At 50.8% G+C, this 26,957-nt stretch overlaps 1 protein-coding gene across 4 annotated transcripts in view; it reads right to left on the bottom strand.

Moving 5' to 3' along the window:
- PSD2 (pleckstrin and Sec7 domain containing 2) overlaps positions 1–26,957 on the bottom strand; it is a 148,229-nt gene that overhangs the window by 95,967 nt on the left and 25,305 nt on the right. For all 4 annotated transcript variants that reach the window (XM_073356046.2, XM_073356047.2, XM_073356048.2 and 1 more), the window contains exon 2: positions 3,707–4,322. In XM_073356046.2, coding sequence (XP_073212147.1) covers positions 3,707–4,269 — 563 coding nt within the window. In that variant the 5' untranslated portion in view covers positions 4,270–4,322. The remainder of the gene's footprint in view (positions 1–3,706; positions 4,323–26,957) is intronic.

The following is a 26,957-nucleotide window of genomic DNA, read 5'->3' as shown; positions in this document are numbered from 1 at the left end:
TTAGGGAAATGAGTAGCTACTTGGGACTCAAACAAACATCAGCCAAACACTGTTTGCTTTTGTCCATGCTGGTTCTGCATTAGTCAAGCAATGGGTTTGCCACCTCTTTTCTAAACAGACTGCTCCACAACATCATTGATCTCACATTAGGAAACTTTCCCTAATATTCACGCACATTCATTGCGTCACTGCGACCTCGCTATGCGCTGGTACCATCCTGAATAATCTGCCTCCCTGCTTGGTACCTGCACCCTTGTGAAACTGTTCTCACATTCCCATCCAGAATCATTCCAGATCTTTGTACTCTCTCCTCTCACATCAGACCGGGCACCTCACTAACCACTCTCATCGCTCTTCTTTGGACTCCCTGCAGCTTCCTGGCCTCTTTCTGCTGCTGTGATCCCACATGTACTGCAGTGCAAGAATCACCTAGGACAATGACTCTGTGCTGACTAGGGCTTGGACCACTAGTGCCCATGGAAATACCTAGGGGAGGGAAGCAGAAAATCCCATGCAGATCCCCTCGCAGAGCACTCCCCAACTCATTCCACAGGGGAGTGCAAGGGATAGCAATTCCATTAGCAAACCCGATAGATTCTGGGGGATCCTGAGGAGGTCAGTGCCATCTGCACAGAAGTCCAGTGCATCCTTATCACTTCTGGACCCCAATGTGGCTCTCCTTGGTTCCCTCCAAGAGCAGCTGCATGGTCAGAGATCCCCCCTTCCCCATCAAGTCAGGATTCCCAGCACAGAGGGGGCTGTGAAATAGCAAATCAAGCTACAGGTTGCATTAAGTCTCCATGGGTTGTTCCATGAGGGTTGGGGGTGGGCAATGCCTGCATCTCCAGTCCCACAATGAGCCCTCTGTATTGCCCCAGAACCTGCCCCCTGCAGATCTCTAACCCCCCACTGGGGGCTCCACCGGGTCCTGGGGCAGAGACAGCACAGTGCACCAGAAGTGACTGCTTCCTTCACAGAGAGCAGGAGAGCTGCACAGAGAGGAACTGTTGTTAGCCACGGGATTTATAAGGAAAAGGACCATTCCAGCCTTCCCTCTCCCCATGCACCAAACCCAGTTAATCCTGGGAAAGACACCCTCCACCAGGGCATCTGAAGGGAATGAACCTAACATCTATTGATCTAAATGTAAGGGGACTGTTGCCCCCTGACTAACATTCAGTGGGGGTGTTTTAGTTGCTAGCTCCCAGAACTAAAAAGGGGGAAGGGTCGATGGGGAATCGGGACCCTGAGACTGACAGCCCCCAAGAACAATGGGGAGAGGCCAATGCTCCAGGTCAGCCTGAAAGACAAGGGTGAGCAGGCTAATCAGGGAGTCAGGAGGTCAGGGAGGTCCCATCCTCTGTGTGAGCTGGAATTGCCTGGGTCGGACAGAGTGGGGCTGAGCTAAGGAGAAAGCAGGGGCCCAAGCTAAGCTGGGGAGCAGAGGTGTGCCAGATCCAGAGGGACCAGAAAAGCAGCCTAGAGAGAGCAGACCCTGTCCTGGGAGCAGAGCTGCAGTAACCAGAGCCAGAGGGGCCAGAAAAGCAGCCCAGGAAGCAGGTCAGTGCTGGGAGCAGAGTCACAGAAGCAGCCTGCAGAGCAGACCTGTCCTGGGAGCAGAGCTGCAGCAACCAGAGGCAGAGGGGCCAAAGAAGCAGCCCAGGGAGCTGGAGGCAGAGCATCAGCAGCAGGGCTGAGACAGAGTGGTGGAGCTGGCGGGGGCTGGAGCAGTCTGGAGCTGGGTGCAGTGAGCAGCTGGGGAGAGCGAGGGGGAACCTGGGCAGCGGGCCCAGCTCAGGGAGATGCCTCAGCCACGAGGCTCTGCAGGCCAGGCTTGGATCATAACCCCGACAGGGCGGGGGCGACACTAGAAAGAAAGGTCCTACCACTTAGAGCCCGAGAGCGTGTGGCCACCACCAGAGCAAGTGTCCAACCCACAGCATCCCTGCAGCACAGCCAGGGCCTGAGAAGGAGGCCTGGGACTTACAAGGAACAGACTGTGAACTGCTCTGACATTCCAGAGACACTGTTTGTGATGTTCCCTGCCACAGAGCGGGTTGATGTGTTTCCTTTAACCTTTCCCATTTTTCCTTATTCTTTTTAAAATTCATTGTTGATTAAATAACTTGCATTTGCTTTAAATTGTATATAGTGGTCAGTGGGTCAGAGAAGTGCCCAGTGCAGAGAGAGTACCCTGGAGTGGGGACACCCTAGTCCCTGTCCTAGGTGACCACAGCAGGGTTGGGGGTCGAGCCCCCCCAGGAATCCTGGGCCCAGCCTTGTTGGGGTTACGAGGACTCTGCCAGACAGGAGAGTGGAAGGGGAGTCCTCAAGGGCAGGGAGGCCACTGGGTAAAGGAAGTGGGAGCGAGGACTCAGATCCTTTCGCTAGCCCAGTTCACTGGGGTAGTGCAGAAGCCAGGAAAGTTCCCCACAATAGCGGGACTATTTCCCCGCTTACATAAAGCAAGAGCCGCTGTGGCATGAACTAAGGGTCCAGGGCAGGGGCTGCGCCACATCCCCAGCACCCCTCGTTCCAGTACCCTGGTCAAGGGCCAGATTTTTAAAGGTATTTAGGCACCTAACTCCCATTGACTTCATTGGGAATTAGGTGCTTAAACAGTTTTAAAAATCTGACCCCAAGTCCATTGGGACTGAGGCAGCAGCATACTCGTAAACTTCCAACCATGGGGGTGGGGGAGAACGGGACAGAAAACCACAGTACTAGCAATCGTTACATACATTGGGCCACTGGGGGTGGAAAGCAGGCATGTGTATTCCTAGAGTTTTATAACCCACTGTGGCCACGGATCTCCTGCTCTCTCATTTCTGCTCTCTCCCAGGTTGTTCCCCTCTGACCCTGTAGCAGCTATCACTGTTTGTTTTGTGGTGTGTGTTTAGGGAGATCTGTAAACTCCCTCTCTCCAGCAAGGGAAAGGCACAGTAGTGCTAAAAACCTTTTCTGGAGACTTAGGAACGATGGGAAGGAATTTGTGTCACTCAGAAAATAATCTGCATCATACTGCTATGTACAGCAATCACCTTTGGGAAAGTGAAAAGGGAAAGCTGCTTCCTTAGCCAACTGTTTTTTTCCCAGTAACAAAAGTGCATGCTAGTTTGCTCTTGCAGGGTCGCACGTAAGCGCTGGTTTGTTATTGTAGGGTTGCACAGGAATGCTGAGCCCTGGCGTTAACTTGTTCCAGGAAGAGAAGAAGCAAAACTCTTATTTACGAAACACCCCATCTACAGAATGTAAGTGTTTGCTGATCAAGTCAGCCCTTGCCAGCACTTACTGCACAGTGGTTTTCCCCTTAGAACAGGAAATACGGGCTCGATCCTGCAAGGTGCTAGATGTGCTCAGCTTCGAAGAGCCTGATCCAAAGCCCATTGAAATCTATGGGAATCTTTCCATTGACTTCAAGGAGTTTTGGATCAAGCCCCGAGCCGCTGGGAGATGGAGCGCAGAGCAGCTCCCAGGAACACTCTTGTTATTGGCAATTGTTGACTCTATAATGGTGACTGTTTGACAAGAGCTTTACAAAAGGATATGATACAACAGAAGACAGTAAAGGAGGGTTACATTTGGGGCCAAAGCCAGCCATGAGAGAGCTTTAGACCTGTTGGTTCCCCACCTAGATTTAAGGGGGGGGAAATATGATGCACATTAATCCGAGCAGTGAAACAAATTGAGAGAGAATCCCAGTTACCTTAGCTGTTCCTCTGCATCCTCAGCACTTAGCACCTCTGGAGAGTCCAGGAAGGTCTCCAAATGCACACCACTGAGCAGCTCGCTATACAGCTCCTTGCTTGGCAAGTCCCTCTTCTCCAAGTCAGCATCACTTCTCCTTGATGCCGCGCTACCCTGCTTCTCCGTTACCTCCTTGCCATCAAAGTCCCTCTCCTTCCTCAGCTCAAACTCTGTATGCAAGCCGTTCGTCAGCACCAAACCGTTGGCACTGCTGCTGTCACTCTCTGATTGCACTTGCTGTAGCCTGTTTCTCTGCATTTCACTCTGCTTCCACAGGTCTGGTGCCGTTTCCAGATGTTCGGCCCCATGGCCGGTGCTGTCATTGGCTGGGCTTCTGCGTTCCTTTGCTCTGGGTGGCTCAGCGCTATTCAGGAGGCGGCTGGGTTTTTCATTGGAGGGATTTGTGGGCTCTGCTGGCTGTTCACTCCCATTATTACAGGCTAACATGGCTAGCTGCAAGCCCGAGGTATGTGGCTCATTATACTCCGCAGAAGATAATGGACAGAGAATGTTTTCATTCATGTTCAGCTTGTTCTCACAGGGCTTGCCCTTGGTTAACTCAGGCTCAGTATTATCTACAAAGGAGAAGAAACAGAAACTCGTGAGCATCTGAAATTGTCACAGTTAACGATATTACTGTCTAACGACAGTTTCGAAGTGCAGAGGAATGAGACAAACACGTATTCCACCACAATTCAGACTCCTGGGCCACAGCTGCGTGGGTGCCACTTCTCGGAGGTGATGGCTGGAGTGGGCTGAAAACTTTGAAAACTCATGCCCTTGCCTTAAAATAGAAGCCAGGAGAGGTGGCATATGTCAAAATTCTTTGTGTGTATGGCCTATGCAACAGAGGAAAGCAATCATATGATCCGAACACAGCCACAGTCCCAAAATATCAGCCCCTCCTCACTGAGCAGCAGGAGACACAAGAAGGCACATGCGTGGCCTGTTTTCCAACATAACCCTCTCAGAAAAGTGCAGAGCCCGCGCCTGTGAGTCTGCACAGTCATATCAATAGTCAGTATGCCCAGTTCAAATGCACTTGTTCCCATGCTCATGCTGTGGCTCTGTCCTCCTCTAGTGTTTGGACCATATATAAAGATTTATGAGTCTTCTACAGCCTTTTAGTTAACAGTGCTTTCACAGGCATTAGAGCTACATGCTTTTAAATCCAGAGGTTCCCAGATTCAGCCCTGCTGAAAACCTGCTCTGGTGCCTACTGGACTGTGGGAGGTGTCCGTTATAGGTCAGAGTGGGGCAGATATTGCTCCTTTGAAGCCTTTGGCAGGGCCACATGGCTAATGGCTCACAAACAAGATCTCACAGGCTGTCACAGCACTGAGCAGGACTCAGTGGCTATTGACATGGGTGTATCGCTCTGTCCAAAACTCTGGCAGCCCCAACCATATCACCACAGCCCCTGTCACACCACACAGACAGAAAACAGGCTGGTGTTTGGAAGGTGCCGAACTAATCTCCACCCACGGCAGTGGGTATTGACAATGAGGGCTGCTCCATGCTCTAGCATCATACCCAGGCCTGGAGCTAAGGCTGCAGTCATTCAGGGAATGGCCTGGTAGCACCAGAAATGCTGCTGCCATGTTTCCCCCCTCAGCTTAAAACTCTCCTTTGCCATGAGGCCTACAACAACCTTGACAACGGTTAGGCTGGTGGTGGACTGAACCCACTGAGTGTCATGCTGACCCAGACTGTCTGAGTGTTTCCTTGTGCTCCCCCACCTGTCTGTTTCCATCTGTTGTCTCCTGTCTTATACTTGGAATATAAGATCCATGGTGCAGAGACCATTTTTTGATCTGCATTTGCACAGCAATGGGGTCTGGGGCCAGGATGAGGTCTCTTAGCCTCTGAGAATAGGACAAGAAGCCATGGTCTTAAATTGCAACAATGGAGGTTTAGGTTGGGCATTAGGAAAAACTTCCGAACTGTCAGGGTGGTTAAGCGCTGGAATAAATTGCCTAGGGAGATTGTGGAATCTTCATCATTGGGGATTTTTAAGAGCAGGCTGGACAAACACCTGTTAGGGATGGTCTAGATAATACTTAGTCCTGCTTTGAGTGCAGGGGACTGCATTAGATGACCCCTCGAGGTTCCTTCCAGTTCTATGATAACACCTAACAACAACCGTGATTATGGTTGGCAGTGGATTCATTGCCTGCCCAGAAGGCTGCTTTTCATGGGAAGGTTGCAATTGGAAGCCAGAGATTGCTGGTGCATGGGGTTCTGCTGCCAGTTAGCATGCCCATAAGGGAGTGCTGCAGCTGGCTGGCACACCCACTGGTGAGAGAGAAGGTTGGGTAGGGGAGTTTTCATGGTGGGAAGCACATCAGTAGAGAGATGACTCTGCACAGCTGTTGGTACCTGAGGATAGATGTCCCAGTGGTGAGTAGAGTGAAGCTCCAGAAGATGTCAGAATATTAGGGGAAGCACCAAGGTGGGTCTGGGCACCCACTGGTGTGGGGGAAATATTGCATTCGGTTAGCAGACTCATGGGGGGGCACAGGGCTATTTGGAAACACTGCAGCATGACAGGTTAATGTCATTGCAGCCTCGGAGGTATGGGGTACTTCCTCCCAGATGTGTCTGTTGATATGTTACCTCCCAGTTAAAAGGCTGATTCAATCCGGGGCGTGGGAATAAGAAGTGGGCTAGTTGCAATTTTTATAACACCTTGTAGTACAGCAGAGATGTGCAGACTTGCAAAATTAGTCCTGCTGACTTTCTCTATTTAAAAATAGTTCCTTCACTGCCAGAGTAATACTTCTTTCCCCTACACATAAATATTGCTGAAACATGTCATCTAGCTGCCACTTAAGACCATCACAAATGTGTCCTTTATGAATATCCTAAGAATCGCTACCCAGGCAGGACAAAAGAAGGTCAACATAGCACAGTGGACAAATTATCTATCTATCTGCCTATCTATCTACAGCACTATAAAAATGCACCTTAGTTTTTTTTTAACAGATATTGATGCCAGTCTTGCAAATAAAGTAAGTTGTTGCTGATTACAAAACTGTATTTGCATATAAAATAGTTTCAGTTTATATCCAGCCTTGGCATGCAGCTGAAAGCAGTGACCTACACACTGAACTTAAATATTGCTAAGGTTTCAGTATTGTTGGGGTTCAGGCAGAAGTGTAGAGGCATCTGAAATAATTTAGAAAGAAAAATGATTTCTTCACCCAAAGGAGGAGGATGTGACATTGGTTAGTGCAGGACCCAGGCAGCTGGGACTCCTGGGGTCTATTCCTATTTCTGCTGCTAACTTACTCACTTGAGCAAATCATTCCATTTCTCTGCTTCAGTTCCCGTATGTGTCAAATAGGGATAATGTTGTACTATCAGGGGGCTGTGAGGATTAATTAATGTTTGTAAAAGGCTTTGAAATGTTTGGATGCCACATAAGTGCAACTATTAATAATTATTGTGATTGAAATTGGCTACTCCCTCAGCACAAATGCATATTGGCTCTTGAGAACACAATACATTCAGCTAGCTCTGCTGCCTGTGTTACAAGTTCTGACCCAATGAAAGAGGTGGAACTGTGAGAATCTTTAGTCTGAAACTGGAAAAGTGATGGAGAGAATGGAAAGGCAATAAATAGAGATGATCCCCTCTTCTCCTTCCCCCTGGAGAGCAAGGAACGCTTGAAAAGCAGGAATGTCTGGCTGTGCTGCACAATGGACATTTCATAGAATATCAGGGTTGGAAGGGATCGCAGGAGGTCATCTAGTCCAACCCCCTGCTCAAAGCAGAGCCAATCCCCAATTTTTGCCCCAGATCCCTAAATGGCCCCCTCAAGGATTGAACTCACAACCCTGGGTTTAGCTGGCCAATGGTCAAACCACTGAGCTATCCCTCCCCCCATTTCACTGCACAGTGTGTCAGAGAGACCAGTGGGGGTGGCCATTGGATGCTGCCTTCCATGCCCAACACTTCCAAGCAACAGCAAGGAAATATAGGCTTATGTCAGGACCTGGAATTGGGCCCCCTTTGGAAGCCAGGGAACGTTAGATTTGAACCATCATAGCTGAACCCAGTACTGTGCTTTTGGTTCCAGGCCAGACCCAAACCCAGAAGGGGCCTTGTTTTCTGGTTCCAGTTTAGATGCAGTGGAAAGCTCATGAGAATGGCTGCTCTTGCAAGGGTTCTGCCATTCAGGGTCACAATGGCACATAAACAGCTCATGAGATTTTGGCACCATTGAATCTGAACCCAAGCCCCAGTCTTGAGTTAGCCTCAAAACTCACAGGACAGCCCAAACCCGATCTGGGTCCAGATCCCAACACTGCCTCTTTAGCCCATCTCCAATACTTTCATTAGGGAGTGGGCCCTGCCTGCCCCAGAAGGCAGGCTGTGTGGGTTACGCATACTCAAGCACTGTGCAGGACTGCGTCCGTAGGTAGGGACCAGAATCTATGCTCTCCCCACACGCTTTCATGGACTTGGGGGGGAGGGATAGCTCAGTGGTTTGAGCGTTGGCCTGCTAAACCCAGGGTTGTGAGTTCAATCCTTGAGGGGGCCATTTAGGGATCTGGGGCAAAAATTGGGGATTGGTCCTGCTTTGAGCAGGGGGTTGGACTAGATGACCTCCTGAGGTCCCTTCCAACCCTGATATTCTGTGATTCTATGACTTAGAAGGCTGCAGAGTGGAGCAGACAGAACAACCTGGAATTGGGTCAAGAGAATGAGATGGCTGAAATGATCAGGCATGGCTAGCACAGAGCTTCAGCTAGCCTACGTGTCTGCAAAAATAACATCCCATAATGGAGAAGAGATTGAAGCAGAGTAATCAGCAATTCCTAGGGGTCCTTGAAAATGACCAAGGAGAGAAGAAGGTCACATTTCTCTTAGACTGAGCTCGGCGACAGCATCTTGTTTTAAGCAAGGAACTCTCCTGAAAGCAGAATGGGCTTGGAGAGTGCCAGGCAAAGAACCCTGCTGAGAAGAAAAGCAGAGGCCAGATCCCATTATGATTTTGTGATATACCACCTAGAGGAGGGACTAGCTTTCAACACCCACACAGCAATCTCCCCTTCCTTACCCAAGCCAGTCACATCAACACCCAGACCTCAAGAGACTGAAGATTTTCTTTTTACTGAGATCAACGTGTTGAGGGATTGGCTTCCTTTTGAAAGCTGGCCACAGGTTCTGTATTTGTGTGTGTTTGGTGCTGACATCACTGAATTTGTAGGACAGAAGGAGCAAACTAGGACACCATTGGAGTGATGTCTCCTGAGGTGGTAAAGGGTTCCATGGGACGTAGCATAACAGAACTCCTCATGCTACGGCACATGATAGTCAGGGCCTATCTACGTCCTACTCACCATTACAGCAGTAAGTCTACCTTTGCATTATACACCGGCACAAAACAGCCACGCTCCCCACTCATCTGCCATGAGCAAGATCATTATAACCACGTTTAATATAAATGCTTGCTTTTTGCTGTTTTACTGGAGTTAGGTTCACACCATGACTGAATACTGCTCTAACACACTAGGGCAATTTTTAATATTTGCAGGATCACATTAACTAGAGAGATCTGATTCTTTTCCTTTCCTCCCTAGCATTTGTTTTGTTTTCTTTCGCATCACTCTGAATTGCCACCCACCCTCCAGCCCCAGGAAGAGGTGCTGAGTAAATGATCAAATAGCTAGGTGGAAATGGGTAATACCGGCAGTTGTTTGAACCAGCTTTAATGAATTCTAGTTAACCAGTACTTGGGTTAAAGCATTTTCAGGCCAATAATCTAGTTCATTTCTCTTTCTGTTGATCATCTAATCTATCCCCCTGTGTATTATTCTAGGATATATATTACTGTAGTTAACTCCCTCCTCCCATGGATATACTGTACCTCTGAATGGGAACACTGGTTGGTCAACATTGATTTTTTTAGTTCAGTGGCCAGACCAAACAAATCTACCCGCCCCCCTCAAAGCAGTCAGTTTTGAACCAAAACTGGATTTTGGGGGTGGGGTTGGTGGGGAGAGAGTGTTTCTGAACCAAACAAAAAACTGAAAAAATTTCATTCAGAGCAACCCAAATATTTCAAAAGTCAATTGAATTGACATTTCATTTAGAAAATGTTTCAAATCAACATTTCATCTCGAAAACATTGTTTTGAAACCAAATGTCAAAATGAACCATTCTGACATTTCCAAGTTAGGGTTTTTTTCCCAGCTGAATCAATTAGCTGAATTTGAATTCACAAATGGTATTGGTGCCCTGAAAAATGCACTTTGACAAATTTACTATTCTCTGAAAAAATTCACCTAGCCCTAGTCAGCATAGCTGAATGGCATTCTTCTGATCTCCATGGACTGAAATCGTAACAGACCCAACTAGCCTGTGGTACGGTTTAGTATCTAACGAGGTGTGGTTTTTTCAAGTGTGACCCTCCACAGTATAATATTTATGATTCTATTATAGGATTTAGCTTGTCTCTCTCATTGAAAGCTATGACATATAAACTGAAGCACCAGTCCTTTTTTAAGGTCAAGCTTGACAAAGCCCTGGCTGGGATGATTTAATTGGGAATTGGTCCTGCTTCGAGCAGGGGGTTGGACTAGATGACCTTCTGGGGTCCCTTCCAACCCTGATATTCTATGATTCTATGATTCCTCAGGCCAACTAAACACCACTACTGCACACATGCTCAAACTGCTAGCCACGAATCTTATTCTTAAAGGCCACGATGGAGTACACTCCCCAATCCTTGTAAATAAGAATTCACTGGACCTATGGAGAGTTGTGAAAAAGGTGCCCTATCACTCAGTCCAGGACTTGGGGCAAGGCCATTTTATTGATATACACCCATAGTGCATCCCTGTATAGCTTTCCCCTCACTACAGGCAGTCTCTCTCACTATTTGATTGATTCATTTGTGTCCCTTTGGAAATTCAAAGCCCCTCATTAGCAATATTGATGGCCATTAGAAATCAACAGAAAATGTGGATAAGCTCTCCCAATGCTTGTGGGACTTGGCTATGTTCAGCATTTCTAATGCTGCATTCAGAATCCCTTCTGTGCCTGGGTGAAATAAAGCAGCCTATGTCACTCCAGCAATGGGATGAGGTCACAAAGTGCCATGTTTCCAAACACAGGTGCCTAAGTCGCACAATGACACCAGCAGGGCATTGCGCACACACCACTGGCAGGCGTACAAGCTAAGTGGGTAAGTGTGCAGGCACTACTAATTTTTGCACATTCAGTTTTACCCAGTCTGCATCTGCATCTAGTGCCTGTGGATTTCCCCACAGTCACATATGTAGTGTACTTGGAGGCATCTGGGTTTGTAAATGTAGCCCAAACTGTCCTAACCAATGCATGACAACTACAGGCTGCAACAAGAGACCAAATAAAAGTAAGTCACAGTTTGAAAAGGTGCACTTAAGTGAGAAGTGGAGAACAGTTTGAGAGCCGCTGCCCCTGCCTCCTAGTGGAAATCCATGTTAGATGTTTTCCACTGCTTCCGGCTGACCAACTAGGACTTGGAGCAGAGTAATGGGGCTATTTGTCCAACATTTCCTGGAAATACTTGTTCCCAGAACAACTGATCTACTAATTTCATCTGCTAGATACCACTAGAAGCCAACAGAAACCAGGAAAAACCGTGGGACCTACAGAAACCAGCAGGGATGAGTGGCAGTCTGCTGAAGTTGTCACTAGAGTGCTGTTGAATTATTTTCTACCTGCCTCCTCCAGTCAGAAGTAGATTCTGGTTTTGAGCCTGATTTGTAGGCTAGATAGGCTCAGAGAGTTGCTTTTTTCCTGGGGCCCTTATCTAATCCTTAGTCCTTAGGCAAACCTCCCATTGAGTCCAAAGAGCTTTTTCTGAACAAGGACTGAATAAATACTGAGTACACACCTTACACCTGTCCTTAGACCTTGTGCAATTCCAAATTCATCAGTGGAAACCATCAGAAAAATGGTTTATTATTGTAGCACTGGGGAGCGCCAGAGCTGGACCAAGATCCCACTGTACTAAGTACTGTCCAAACAGAACAAAACAACAGTCCCTGCACCAAAGAGCTTACAATCCAAGTATAAGACAAGAGACACCAGATGGATACAGAGAGACAATGGGGGAGTACAAGGAAACAGTGAGACAATACTGGTCAGCCTGTTAGGCTGCTGGTGTGCTGAGACTCCTGCCTAACCATGGTCAAGAGTTTTGTAGGCATCAAGGCAAAGGAGAGATTTGGCCCTTACTGTGTTTTCTTTTTTATTTCATCGATTCCAAGGCCAGAAGGGACCATTGGGATCAGATAGCCTGACCCTCTGTATAACACAGGCCGTAGAACTTACCCAAAATTCCTACGGCAGATCTTTTAGAAAAACATCCAATCTTGATTTTAAATCAATTGTCCGTGATGGAGAATCCACCATGACCCTTGGTAAGTTGTTCCAGTGGATAATTCCTCTCACCGTTAAAAGTTTATGCCTAACTTCAACTCTGAACTTGTCTAGCTTCAACTGCCAGCCTTTGGATCACGTTAGACCTTTGTCTGCTGTTGGAAAACACATTATAAAATATTTGTTCCCAACGTAGGTAGTTACAGACTGATCAAGTCACTCCTTAACCTCCTCTTTATTATCCTTCGGTCTATCACTATAAGGCATGTTTTCTAATCCTTTAGAGACACAGTGGCTGAGGTAATATCTTCTGAAGTTGGTCCAATAAAAGGTATTACATTGCGCTCCTTCTCTCTGTAATATCTCAGGACCAACATGGCTAGAACAATTCTGATCCTTTAATCATTCTCATGGCTCTTCTCTGAACCCTCTCCAATTCATCAGCAGCTTTCTTGAATTGTGGACACCAGAACTTGACACAAGATTCCAGCATTGGTTGCACCAGTGCCAAATACCGAGGCAAAATAGCCTCTCATCTCTTCCTGGAGATTCCCCCTTCTCATCTTGGAATCTATCAATGTGAAAGGATCAGCTGATGTTTTACATCATCTCAGAACAGTTCCCACAGCTGATTAGTTCAGATATTCAGTGGGTTCCTAAGATGCACGAAGGCTCCATCTAATTGGAACAATAATAGTAACAGCAAGTTAACCTTCTCTCTCTGCCTTTCTCGTGGTGCTCTCAGCACTCATCGCCATTGTACTTAGATACACCCCAGGTATGTTAGATCTGCACAGGAAGGCCCTTAGTAGCTGACAAGAGTCTTCTGACTTTCTCTTTGTAGTGACTCCCACCATTGGTCATCAGGGGTCAACAAACCCAGAACCTTTGGCATTAGAAGTGTAGCCCTGTAGCTAAATGAGCCACCCCTCAGTTGGTGGCAGAAGCCAGCTCCATGGGGACATGTAACACACACTGAGCTGGTCAGTTACCCTGGTAAAGTAGGCTTTTCAAATCATTCCTACAAATCCATCTGTTCCATGAGACTAATGTGAGCTGAATTCCACAGACCCTTCCACTGTCTGCTGCTTGTTTGAGTCTTGAGAATGTAAGCACTGCAGGTTGGGGACCTGGTATTCTCTTGTTGATATGGGTGTTTCTACTTGTTGCTGCCTACACCTAAAGTGCTGTGGTATATACATTGTAATATCTACTATTCAGGATAGTCACCATTCACATGAATACTATTATTAATACCACTAATAAAATAATAATAATAATTAGTGTAATAAAATACATATTTTATGAGTCACCCTCTGTTCAAAGACTCTGCTTCCTTAATGCACTAGCATAAGAGAAATTACACCTGAGAACACAAAAACCAACAGGCAGGAGCTCAGCTCACTCTTGTCATCCCTAGATCTCAAAGCACTTCACCGAGGTCAGTACTGTTATCTCCATGATACAGAGGAGGCGGCTGAGTGATTTGGCCAAGTGGTAGAACCAGGAAAAGAACCCATCTCTCCACAGTTGTGGACCCCTCAGATCTATTGGGCCAGGGCACTTTCTTTTGCAATGTTTGATGGCATAGAATGGTGCAAAAGAGCCCTCGGCAGAGACGCAAAAAGCCTGCATTTAGAGGCCAGGTGCCTCGTTGACTCACTCGCCTGAGAAATGGACAAATTCCCTTTATTGGCTTCGTGCCACAGTCACTGTGACAGGGAAGAGAGGCAGGACTGAGATGAGTCATCCTCTGCAGGTGCTGCAAAGTCCACAGCCCCCTTGAAGAAACCCACTCTTCAGATCGTATTAAAGTTCAGGGATGGCAGAATTGGGTCCCCCTCTTCTACAAGGTAGCAGCAACGTTCAGGGCGATGCTTCAGCCCTTGTGCACAGCAGCTGCAGTGCTTGTCTGCCCTGCAGGGGCTGAAGCACAGTGCTCCCTGCTGTCCTGTCACCCTCTCAACCCAGCCCTAGGGCCTACCACAGCAGCAGCTGTTCAGAAGAGGAGCATGTGCAACATCACCATGAGGACTCAGGCTCCTCCAGTCCTCCAAACTATACAAAGGCCTCCCTCCTGCTGGTACCAACAGGGGAAGGACATCTGGTTCTCCTGCTGCTGTTGGCTGCTACTGCTGATCTCTGTGTCAATCTCATTCTTCCCCTCCCAAGATGCAGACGGGCAGGTGATCGGGCTATTGGCTCTTATAAACAAGCTACATGTCTGGAGCTTCTGAGAAGCTTCGGCTACCCAAACCCTGCATATGCCTCAAGCATTGGTGATGGTGACCACAAATCTTCTGGCTAGCGACCTGCTGGATTTGTCATGGGTCAATGTGCACTCGGTTTGCCAAGAGGCCTCAAACATGCATGGAAGCCTCCTTCCATGCATATGAAGAATATGGATCTGCACACAAAATAGTAAGAAATATGCATCAGGGATGTCTCAAGGGCTGACAGTATACAGGCTTGCTTCTTCTAGGAGATGCTCCAGGGGTGATGGGACTGGGATTTTATTCCTGGCTTTGTTAGAGACTCACTAGGAGTCTAGGGGTAAGTCTCCTGTAGTCTCCCAGGGACTGCATATTCAATCTTCCTCTAGGTATGAATGCATACCATGGAACCTTGTGCATAGTGAGTAATCATTTCCTGGTTGTTCAGCCTTCCTTCCTGACCCTTAAATCTTCTGTTTCGATGTCAGTGTAAGCTGTAATACTGCTAGGCCCTACTGGCAATGATATTGTTATATAACTATACATTATTATTACAGACAGGGCTGGTAGCACCACCTATTAAGGTTGTCCAACACTTTCTATTATAAGACCCTGTTTTCATTTGCATGTAACTTTGCCAAAGTTCAACCATTTGGGCTGAAATTTTCCATGTTGGTTGTCTGCCTCAGGCTGCATTATTTTTGGAAAGTTCAGCCAAAATTGTTTGGCTGTTTCCAAGAATGAGGCTAGGAAAACATACATTGTTATGCCCATGTTAAAGAATTCTGGTGACCTTTTCTATGAGAAGCTCTAGCACCTCTGCGCTTTGGAGTGGGGATTGAAATTTGGTAGAGAGGTGGCCTCTGTGTCAGGGCTGGGTTTTGCCATCCTGTGAAAATTCACCCACATTTAGCCCAGTTATAAGCCTTGTGGGGAGGGGGGGAAGAGAGTGAGAATTGCAATTTGCACATCCTCAGTTGAGATTTGTTACAGCTTTGTAGCTAAATTCATGAAGATTCTGTCTGCATTGAGCATGTTCCTGCCTGGGGAAGCAGGGGACTGAACAGAACTTTCCCTGCCATGAGCCAGACCAGGACCGATGAGGGCCCAAACTGAAGCAGGGAAACTGAAGCAGGGAGCCTGTCTCCCCTGTGCTTTCAGTGCCCTCCCAGCTGGGTCCAGACAGCACCACATACAGAAGTAAAATGGCCTCTCTACTCCAACTTGAGATTCCCCTGTTTATGCATCCCAGGATCATATTAGCCCTTTTGGTCAAAGCAAGCTTGTGTTCAGCTGATTATCCACCCTGACCCCCAAATCTGTTTGAGTCACAGCTTCCCTGAATACAGTCCCCCATCCTATAAGTGTGGTCTATGGTATTTGTTCCCAAAGGTATACATTTACTTTTAGCCATATTAAAAAATTGTTTGCTTGCACCCAGTTTACCAAGCAACCCAGATCCCTCCAACAGTGACCTGTCCTCTTCATTATTTACCCCTCCCCTCATTTTGGGGCTATTTGCAAACTTTTCTCAGGGATGATTTTATGCTTTCTTCCAGGTCATTGATAAAAATGTTAAATAGCAATGTTAAGAACCAGTCCCTGTAGGTCCTCGCTAGAAAGACACCTGCTCGATTATTAAGGCTAAGTTTTTGTCACAGATATTTTTAGTAAAAGTCAGGGACAGGTCACAGGCAATAAACAAAAATTCACGGAAGCCCGTGACCTGTCCCTGACTTTCACTAATCATGTCCCTGACTAAAGGGGTAGGCGGATTCAGCACCCACTGCTGCTGGGGCTCCCATGTCCCCCATCGCTGCGGTGCATGGGAGCTCTGGGGTCCCCCTGCCTGTGCGGTTGGGCTGCTGCGGGGTCCCCTCACCTCCAGGGCAGCTGGGAGCTGCAGGGTCTCCAGCTGCTGGCCACAGCTAGGCAGCTGCAGGGTCCCCCAGGGAGTCCCTGCTGCCTGCTGCTGCTGGGCAGCTGCAGGGTCCGCCAGCCCCCAGGGCAGCTGGGAGCTGCAGGATCCCCCAGCTGCTGGCTGAGGCTAGACAGCTGCAGGGTCCCCTGGCTGCCCACCATGGCAGGCCAGCTGTGGGGAGTTCCCCCGTCACGCACCATGGTTGGAGAGCTGCAGGGAGTCCTCGCTGCCTGCCACAGCAGGGCAGCAGCAGGGTCCCCCCACCAGGGCAGGGGCTGGGAGCTTTGTGGGGGGTGGGGACTGGCTGGGAGCTCCAGCCCCAGGGCAGAAAATGTCACGGAGGTCAATGGAAGTCACGGATTCAGTGACTTCCGTGACCTCTGTGACATAATTGTAGCCTTAATTATTATTATCCTTATTAGTACACATGTGCTGACAGCATGTGGTGGCAAACCTTGGATAGCTTATTTGCCACAAGAAAGCCAACCTCAACAGTTCAGGTAAGTAGCACAGCACTACAGGCTCCTCACCATACTCATTCACTTTGTAGCCCCATTCCCTACCCTTTGTCTTTTGAAGTCTCGATTGTAAACCCAGCAGGGCAGGGATTATCTCTTTTCCAAGGGTAAATCTACACTGCAATCACAGGATGTGACTGCACCCTACATAGCCAGCCACAAGCTAACTTTAACCTACCTAGCTTGGTGTCAGGATCCCAACCAGGGCAGTCAGGGCCAAGGCTCAGAGCAAGGACAAACCTGACACAGGGAGGAGCAGAGGAGTTCATAGTCAGGTTCCAGGCCAGGGTAGATGCCAAGGGCCAGAGTCCAAGTCAGGTTTCAGGAGGCAAAGTCCAAATCAAGCCAGGAGCAGGAGCACCTATTGAATTGCCGGGGAAGAGCATGCCCACATCTCAAGCCCTGCCCCCTTCCCCTAGCCTAAGGGGAAGACCAGTGATCAAATAAATCCAGGGGACAACAATTGAAAAACCCAGGGACAGGAGTAAAAGTCACAGGGATATAAACAGGGAGCGAGAGGGGGACACCGAACAGAGAACCCCAGACAGCGTCCACTGCTCCTCGAAGGTGTCCAGGGAGCCAGTGGACATGGCTCCCAGGAACTCAGCCTGGGGACGTGACTTGAGGGATGATCGGAAATAGGCCCTGCAGTCACAGAGCACCCCCGCATCCAATTTCCTTCTCCTGGTATGGTGGACAGCCACCTTGGCCAGGGGCAGGAGGAGGTTGATGAGGGGGCCCTGTGACTTCATTGAGCCACAGAAAGGGAGTGCACATAAATCAGGACGGGTGGGGAAAAGTGCAGGTAGAACTTAAGGAGGTTCTGGAGGAGCCAGAAGAGGGGCTGCAACTTGCAGGAGAAGTCATGGCAACTACAGGCAATCCACACCATTGCTTGGACACTTCCTGGAATGTCCTTGAGTTTATATAGGGCAGGGAGCCAATCAGGAGCCATATAGCTGCTGTCTGTCAAACTCTTGAGGTGGAACTTCCCCAAGTCCATGTCCACAGCAGGTCATGGGAAGTGGAGCACAACATGATTACAGCTGCTGCTGCTGCTGCATGATGGAGAGGCTAGCTGCCTGGTAACTCTGGAAACCTGGGTTCTAGATCTGTGAGGCCTTAAACTTGGGTACCAGAGCAGTGAAGCATCATCGGTGGCTAATGCTGGGAGTAATTACCCAGATCTTTACTTCTCTGGGACCCAAGTTAGCTCAGCTATGTCTGCTTCTGCTCATCCTAGTCATGGCTGTTGTCCAGAACCTCCAGTGGTAGAATATTTCACCCAAACACATACCCAACTGGTAGATCTTCCTTTAGATGGTGCGGCTTCTATGCCACTGAATTGCTCCCTTCTGAGGTTCCCATGGAGGGGGAGGATTAATGATCGATGGCTTCAGAATGAACGTGCCCTTTGTTTGTTCTCAGAGCACTGCCTCGGAGTCCTGTAAACTTCCCTGTGGTCATTCCAGGTTCTGTCTGCTTATTTCTTCCTTGTGTTTGTGGTGGAGACAAAGACTGGGGCTGCTGCGAGTTTTGGAAGAGAGTTGATTACAAAGGGAATGGTTACAAATGAGGCAAGTTTGCCTGATTTTAGTTATGGCTGGACACAACACAGCAGTTCTTTTATGAGCTTGGTTTGGAAACCTACCAGCTCTTGTTGAAGCTGAATGGCTAGTGGAAATTATTTATTTTTAATTTTCCTCCCTGTATTCAGATCTGGAAGGGTTCCCACTGCGCTACCGCACAGAGAAACTTGGAAAAGCTACTGTAGATTATTTGTATTCTTCTTCATGAAGGCAGGAGAAACATGGGGAGGGGGAAGCCTTTAGACTATGCTAAAGGCAGGCTGGGATATCTGAGGTACATGCCTCTTTTGCCTCAGTGCTCCTGGGGCTATCCTTCAGCGATGAAGGGAATGTTGCTGGGCTTGCTGCTCTTTGAAAGGGGACTGTTTATTTCTTGTTTTGTATCAAGACTCAAACAGACGAGATTGAGAGGCAGAAGGAAAAGGCAGAGGAGAAGGTCACATTGTGATGCAGCTCACGGGGCACTGGAGAGGAGGAGAAAACAAACTCACCCAGCTCCAATGTGAAAGTTCAAAGCATTGGCCTGAAAGAGGCAGCTGGGGCAAGCAAGTGGGGACAGAGGGAGAGAGCAGTTTGGCTTGGACATTCTGAGTCTGGTCCCCCACCTTGCTCTGGCGGAGGCACAGACACTGCTGCAAAGGGGCTGGTGTGACAGCATGTCTCACGCACTTTGAATAGGTGCCAGTGAGTATACAAGGTGCAACCCAGAGCAGGATCAGGCCCGCTGGGTCTCCTGGCAGTGTCCCCAGTGCATGACTAAGGGGTCCACTCCAGCCCTATTCCTTGACCCTCCAACCCCAGAGCAGTGGCAGAAACTGCATGTAGGGCCTGAGCCAAAGTCTATCAAAGCCAATGGGAGTCAGTCTGTTGATCTCAGTGTGCTTTGGATCAGCCCTTGGGGAATGGTGGCTGCTTTGCCTGGCCTAATGTCTCTTTCTGAGGAGTCTGTGATAAAAGAAAAGATTGCAGTTGCTATTAGTATACCGAGATCCATGCCATTGCTCAAGCAGTAGCAACCTCCCCTCCTTTAACCCCACAAGATACCACATAAGAACGATCACACTGGATCAGACCAGTGGTCCCGCTAGCCCAGTATCCAGTCTCTGACAGTGGCCAGTGCCAGATGCTTCAGAGTGAATGAACAGAACAGGGCAATTTTTCAGTGATCTATCCACTGTCATCCAGTCCCAACTTCTGGCAGTCAGAGACTTAGGGACACCCAGAGCATGGGGTTGCCTCCCTGACCAGCTTGCCTCACAGCCATTGATGGAGCTACCCTCCAGGAACTTATCTAATTCCTTTTTGAGCCCAGTTATGCTCTTGGCCTTCACAACATCCCATAGCAACAAGTACCACAGGTTGCCTCTGCATTATGTGAAGAAGCACTTCCTTATGCTTGTTTTAAACTGTGACAGGGTCAGGCCGGATGGCTATGGGAGAGTAATTTTTTTTTTGAAGCAAAAAAGGTGGTTTTTTATTTGCATAACGCACGTACAAAACAAAACAACAGCATATGCAATGTGTAACACAGCAACCAATCACAATTGTTTTCTCATTAGCTTCAGGGGAGGGAAGTGTTCAAGCTTGCCTGGGCCCAGAGCGGGGGGCTTCCTCGACTCTCATGGTCTTCCACCCTTCCGAGTTACCTGGTGGTCCAGAGCAAGGGGGCTTCATCAACTCTCAAGGTCTGCCACCCCCTCGAGTTACCTGGCGCCACGCCCGAGTGTCACCAACAATTCCCTCCTCTGAAAGCACCCAACAAAAGGGGCAGGCTGTGGGGTGGACAACCCGGGTGGGGGGGGCACATGCACCCACGTGTGAAAGGACCCCTCTAAGGTGGTGGTGTCCGCAGCAGCAATGGCTGGGGCTGGGGTCCCTTACTCTCTCCCCCAATCAAAGGGTCAAAACAAAGGGAGCCGGACGGGGACACCAAGCAGAGAGCCTCGGACAGCGCCCACCGGTCCTCAAAAGCATCAAGGGAGTCGGTGGACGCCGCCCAGAGAAACTCCGCCCGGATACGTGAACGGACCGAGGATCAGAAAACAGCCCCACAGTCACAGGAAACTCCATCGGCCAACCTCCTCTCTCTGGTTTTATAGATGGCCGTTTTAGCCAGGGCCAGGAGGAGGTTAACTAGGAGATCCCGCGACTTTGTGAGGCCACGGATGGGGAGTGCATAAATAAAAAGGTGAGGGGGAAAATGCAACCAAACACATAATAAAAGATTTGTGAAGAGCCGGAATAGGGGCTGCAGCCTGGCGCACTCCAAATATACGTGCGCCAGGGTTTCCCTCACACCGCAAAAGGGACAAGTATCTGGGATGGGGTTGAATCGCGCCAAGTACGTGCCCGTGCTCACAGCTCCGTGAAGGAGCCGCCAACTGATGTCCCCGACAGGCCTCGGAACCAAGGTGGAATATAGGCTGGCCCACCGGGGCTGCTCACCCTCCAAAGGTGGCAGAAGGTCTCGCCACTTTGTGTCGGGGCGGGACACTAGGGTGAGGGTGTGAAGGGTGTGGAGCATGAGCGTGTATAGATGTTTCCTTGGTGCAGTTTGGAAGCATACCAGCTACACTTCATGCAGCCGGCTTGCCATAAAGTGGTGAGGGGGTCGATTGGGTCTATGGGGCAGGGGTCCAATTAAAAGGTCCGGTGGGCCTGGGGTAGAGGGTGGGTGGGGTGTGCCCTCGAGCAGGACCCGATCAAGGTAAGCTCTAGCAGCGGACAGCAAAGCGGCCTTCACCTCCTGACGTACGCGCCGGGGGGTACAAGGTCTGGAGAGCCCCATGCGCCAAGCCCGGTTGTAGTCCAGGAGGTCTCCGACTCTCGTGACTTCTGCCAGGATCAAGCTCTGGCGCACCGAGCGGGTCTCCGCCACCTGCACACAGAGCTGGGGGTTGTGTAGCAGGGGCTCCGCAAGGAGATCTGCCCCCTCGGTGGCCGCCACGGACCTGGTCATTAAAAACAGTTTCCAAGTCCCGAGGAGGTCCTGGTAGAAGACCGGCAGCCCGGAGGGGTCTCGCGGAAGACCTCCCGGACAGAGATAAAAGAGCTGCCGGTCATATCAGAGCCCTTGGATGAGGCACAGGATGGCATGCGCCAGTATGCTCCACGCCGAACTGCCTGCACCATAAAGGAGCCTCTGTAGGGCCTAGAGGCAGAAGACGCAGACCTGAGTGTGCAGACACTTCAGGCCCTGTCCTCCTTCCTTCAGGGGTAGATGAAGAACCCCTACAGGGGCCCAGTGCATTCCTGACCAAAAGAACCCCAGAATCGATGTCCGGAGGTTGGTCAGGAAACCTGGGGCCGGGACCAGGGTTTTGAGCTGGTACCAGAGCATGGACAGGACTAGTTGATTAAGCACCAGCGCTCTCCCTCGGAAGGAGAGACATTGGAGTAGTCCCATCCATTTCCAGAGCTGCTCTATCACCCTACCCTCTCAGTTTTCCCAGTTCTCCGGCAGAGAGGGATGCGTGGCAGAAAGGTAAATGCCGAGGTAGAGCAGCGGACCCGTGCTCCACTGGACGGTCTGAAGCGCGCGTGGGAGGGAGCTCGCCTGCCGCCAGTCTCCTACCGCCAAGCCAGAGCTCTTGACCCCGTTGATCCGGGCAGAGGAGGCTGCCGAATAGATGTCCTGGCAAGCCTCCACCCGCGCCAAGTTGCCCGGGTCGTGGACCACGAGGAGCACGTCATCGGCGTACGCCGACAGGACCAGCCGCAGCTCCGGCTCCCGCAGCACCAACCCTGTCAACCTCCTGCGGAGGAGACAGAGGAAGGGATCGATCGCCAGAGCGTACAGCTGGTCCGAGAGGGGGCACCCCTGCCGTACTCCTCGCCCGAAGTTGACCGGTTCAGTCAGGGTCCAGTTGAGCTTAACCAGACACTCTGCAGAAGCATACAGCACCCGGATAAAACCCACAAACTGGGGTCCGAAGCCGAACGCCCGCAGAGTGCTCAGGAGGTACCCATGGTCCACCCTATCAAAAGCCTTCTCCTGATCTAGGGACAGGAGGGCAAACAACAGACCGTCTCTACGCCCAAGTTCCAGAAGGTCCGAACCAGAAATAGGTTATCAAAGATACTGCGGTCCGGGACGGTGTAGGTCTGGTCTGGGTGGATCACATCCGCCAGCAGCGACCCTAGCCACAGCGAGATTGCTTTCGCTACGATTTTGTAGTCCGTGCTGAGAAGCAAGACGGGACGCCGATTTCGTAAATCGCGGAGGTCCCCCTTCTTTGGCAGTAAGGCGAGCACAGCTTGCCTGCATGAAAGAGGGAGGACCCCGCTCTGCAGAGTCTCGGCCCAGACGGTGACTAGGTCTGGGCCGAGGACATCCCAAAACATGCGGTAGAACTCCACGGTCAGCCCGTCCATGCCTGGAGACTTATTAGTGGGCATACGACGGAGGGCTTCTGAGAACTCGGCCAGAGTGAGAGGCAACTCTAGCCAGTCTCGGTCACTCACTCTGACCGTAGGGAGCTCCTCCCAGAGCACTCTGCAAGCGCCAGGGTCGGTCGGATCCGGGGAGAAAAGACTTGCGTAGAAGGCTCGGGCCTTCCTGCACATCTCCATCGGTTCTGTGAGGGGGGTGTCATCTTCTGCCAGGAGGCAGGTGACGTGTTTCTTAGTCCCCCTCATTTTCTCCAGGGCATAGAAGAAGCGGGAGCCATGATCCATCTCCCAAAGGAGGCGGATGCGGGATCGAACAAAGGCGCCCCGGGCCCGATGGTCCTCAAGGGCCCGGAGCTCCTCTCACTTCTCCCTGCATGCTCCGCAGAGGAGTGGGTCCTCGGGGCTGGCGGCCAGGCGCCTCTCCAGCTCTAAGACCTCCCGTTCCAACTGCTCTATCGCCGCATTTCTCCGTCAGCTGGTGCCCTGGGTGTAGTCGCGGCAGAAAAGCCAGGCGCGCACCTTCCCCTGGTCCCACCATTGCCGCGCCGAGGGAAAGGCACGCCACTGCCCTCGCCAGGCCAGCCAGAATTCCTGGAAGGACGTCACGAAGCCCTCATCCTCCAACAGGCTGTTGTTAAAATGCCAGTAGGCCGGCCCCGGCCTCTCCACACAGAGGGAGGCTGTCACGGCAGCTAGATGATGGTCAGAAAATGGGGCCAGCCGAATGCTGGAGGAGTGGGTTCGTGAGAGATGGAAGCATGATAAATAAATGCGGTCCAACCGGGAGTGGCTCGACCGATGGGCTTCCACCCGGACAAAGGTGAACGTGGAAGTGTCATCCGGGTGGTGGTCGCGCCAGATATCCACTAGGGAGTGATGTTCGACTATCTCCCGGAGGGTGTCCGCAGCGGCCGGGCTCTGCTCGGTTCCCGAGCGGTCCTGTTCCTCAAGGGTGGTATTAAAATCCCCTCCCAGGACCAGGCACTTGTGAGAATCTAAGGTGCCGAGGAAGGCGGACGCCCACTGGCAGAATTGCAGCCGCTCCGGGCCCGATGTCGGGGCATAGATGTTAATGAGGTTAACCACGAGCCCCTCCATACGGACCCGGAGATGAAGCAGGCGACCCGGCACGGCCTCGGCAACCCCTAGCACCTCGGGCCGTAGGTCGGGGGAGAAAAGGGTCGCCACTCCAGCCTGTCAAACCGTGGCATGGCTAAAGTAAATCCTGTCCCCCCACTCCAGCCGTCAACTGCCTTCGGCGGTCAGGTCCGTGGGGGTCTCCTGCAGGAAAACCACAGAGTACCCTCCCTCCCCAAGGAAGAAGAGTACCTGGGACCTGCGGAGAGCCATCCTACAACCCCGGGTGTTCAACGTTGTGAAGGTGAGAGGTGTCATGGGCAGGGACGCTCGCATCTCCCAGCGGGCCACACAGCAGTCCGTGACCCATTCCGTAGGTGAGTAATTGTTCACGGAAGACACGGACCCGCCAGTAGACTGCGGCATCCTGCTTCCCCATCCCTTTACCTTCCCCCATGAGGGCCCTTGTGGCACAGAGGATTTGAGAAAAGTCCCCCCATCGCTGGAGAGCAAGTTGTACCTTGTTGCGGGAGCCACGGACATCCTCTAAAAACTTCCGCAGCTCTCCTCGCAGCTCATGGGGGGGTGGGGTTAAGGTTTCCTGGTTGTTCCCCAGTGGGGCCCTTGGTGCAGCCCTGTGGTCCACTAAAACGGACAAGCAGGGTGCGGACCCCTGACAGGGTGCCTGATGGGCTGGAGCTTCTAGGCCCGCCTCAAGCTCTGGGGCGATAGGGGGCGGTGGAGGGAAAATAGCAGCTCCTAATGGGTCGGGGCAGGAGAACACAAAGGCCGCTCCCTGGGGGTCATCAGTTGGGAAAGGGAAGGAGACAGCCCCGGGGGCGGCAATGACATTGCAGGAGGTAAATTGGATAGGGGCAGGGGCGAGGTTCTGGGTTTCAGGAGGCAAGCAGCTGGATGATGGCATGGAGCAGGTCCTCAAATCATGGAGCAGGTCCTCAAAGAATCAATCCTGAAGCACTTGCATGAGAGGAAAGTGATCAGGAACAGCCAGCATGGATTCACCAAGGGAAGGTCATGCCTGACTAATCTAATCGCCTTTTATGATGAGATTACTGGTTCTGTGGATGAAGGGAAAGCAGTGGATGTATTGTTTCTTGACTTTAGCAAAGCTTTTGACACGGTCTCCCATAGTATTCTTGTCAGCAAGTTAAGGAAGTATGGGCTGGATGAATGCACTATAAGGTGGGTAGAAAGCTGGCTAGATTGTCGGGCTCAACGGGTAGTGATCAATGGCTCCATATCTAGTTGGCAGCCGGTATCAAGTGGAGTGCCCCAAGGGTCGGTCCTGGGGCCGGTTTTATTCAATATCTTCATAAATGATCTGGAGGATGGTGTGGATTGCACTCTCAGCAAATTTGCGGATGATACTAAACTGGGAGGAGTGGTAGATACGCTGGAGGGGAGGGATAGGATACAGAAGGACCTAGACCAATTGGAAGATTGGGCCAAAAGGAATCTGATGAGGTTCAATAAGGATAAGTGCAGGGTCCTGCACTTAGGACGGAAGAACCCAATGCACAACTACAGACTAGGGACCGAATGGCTAGGCAGCAGTTCTGCGGAAAAGGACCTCGGGGTGACAGTGGACGAGAAGCTGGATATGAGTCAGCAGTGTGCCCTTGTTGCCAAGAAGGCCAATGGCATTTTGGGATGTATAAGTAGGGGCATAGCGAGCAGATCGAGGGACGTGATCGTTCCCCTCTATTCGACATTGGTGAGGCCTCATCTGGAGTACTGTGTCCAGTTTTGGGCCCCACACTTCAAGAAGGATGTGGATAAATTGGAGAGAGTCCAGCGAAGGGCAACAAAAATGATTAGGGGACTGGAACACATGAGTTATGAGGAGAGGCTGAGGGAGCTGGGATTGTTTAGCCTGCAGAAGAGAAGAATGAGGGGGGATTTGATAGCTGCTTTCAACTACCTGAAAGGGGGTTCCAAAGAGGATGGCTCTAGACTGTTCTCAATGGTAGCAGATGACAGAACGAGGAGTAATGGTCTCAAGTTGCAGTGGGGGAGGTTTAGATTGGATATTAGGAAAAACTTTTTCACTAAGAGAGTGGTGAAACACTGGAATGCGTTACCTAGGGAGGTGGTAGAATCTCCTTCCTTAGAGGTTTTTAAGGTCAGGCTTGACAAAGCCCTGGCTGGGATGATTTAACTGGGAATTGGTCCTGCTTTGAGCAGGGGGTTGGACTAGATGACCTTCTGGGGTCCCTTCCAACCCTGATATTCTATGATTCTATGGCGCCTCCCAATTAGGCTCAAGGGTTAAGGGATTGGGGAGGGAGCTCTCAGTGACACTGGGCGTGCACTCTGTGGTGGATTTAGCGGCCACAGCATCAGGAGGTGGATTATCTTCTGTAGGGCCCCCGCCCAGGAAGGAAGTCCATTGCTCTGCACCAACGGGGGGTGCCCCTGGCGACTCGTGTCCCGGCTGCGTGGCGCTGGCTGTCACCTGAGCAGGCTCGGTGGTCATCATCAGGGTTCCATCAGCGGCTGGGTCGGTGGAGGAGTCCAGGGGCTCCTCGGAGGTGGGAGCAGAAGCAGCAGTTAAGGGGAGGGAGCATGGGGAAAAGAGGGATGGAGTGAGGTCACCCAGATCGAGATTTCCTGGCAAAAGGTTGTCCTCCCCCTGGGCAACCGGGGTCAGATCTAAGGCCTCGGTCTCCTTGAACATGGAGGAGAGGACAACACTTTCCACCGCCCTGGGGTTCTCCTCGCCGGAACCCGCCACGATGGTTGCCTCGGGGTTCACGGGGGCTTTGGGTAGTGTCAGGACAGAAGGGGCTTCCTCGAGGGTCTCGGGGGGGGGGGTTTCCCGTGGAGGGGAAACACTACCCTCCGGTGCTGCCGTGTCTTTCCCGGCTGACACCGGTGGATGGGACGCACTCGTGGGCAAAGCGGAAGGTTCGGCATTGGTGCCCCCCTTCCTGGTCTTCCGGGGGGCCTTCGCCTCGGGTAGATGAGGCGGAGCTCGAGCCTTCCACTTGCCTCACTTCCCCTGGACTATGGCCCAGCCCTCCATGGCATCATCTGGGGGCTGGTTAGCAGGGGTCGTGTCAGGGGGTAAAGGCGATGGCTCAGGGACTTGAGGGGGGAACGG

The sequence above is a fragment of the Lepidochelys kempii genome, chromosome 8 (genome assembly GCF_965140285.1).
Source record: "Lepidochelys kempii isolate rLepKem1 chromosome 8, rLepKem1.hap1, whole genome shotgun sequence".
NCBI classification, from domain to species: domain Eukaryota; kingdom Metazoa; phylum Chordata; order Testudines; family Cheloniidae; genus Lepidochelys; species Lepidochelys kempii.
The sequence above is the reverse complement of the archived record's forward strand: the minus strand, read 5'-3'. Positions and strand labels throughout refer to the sequence as shown.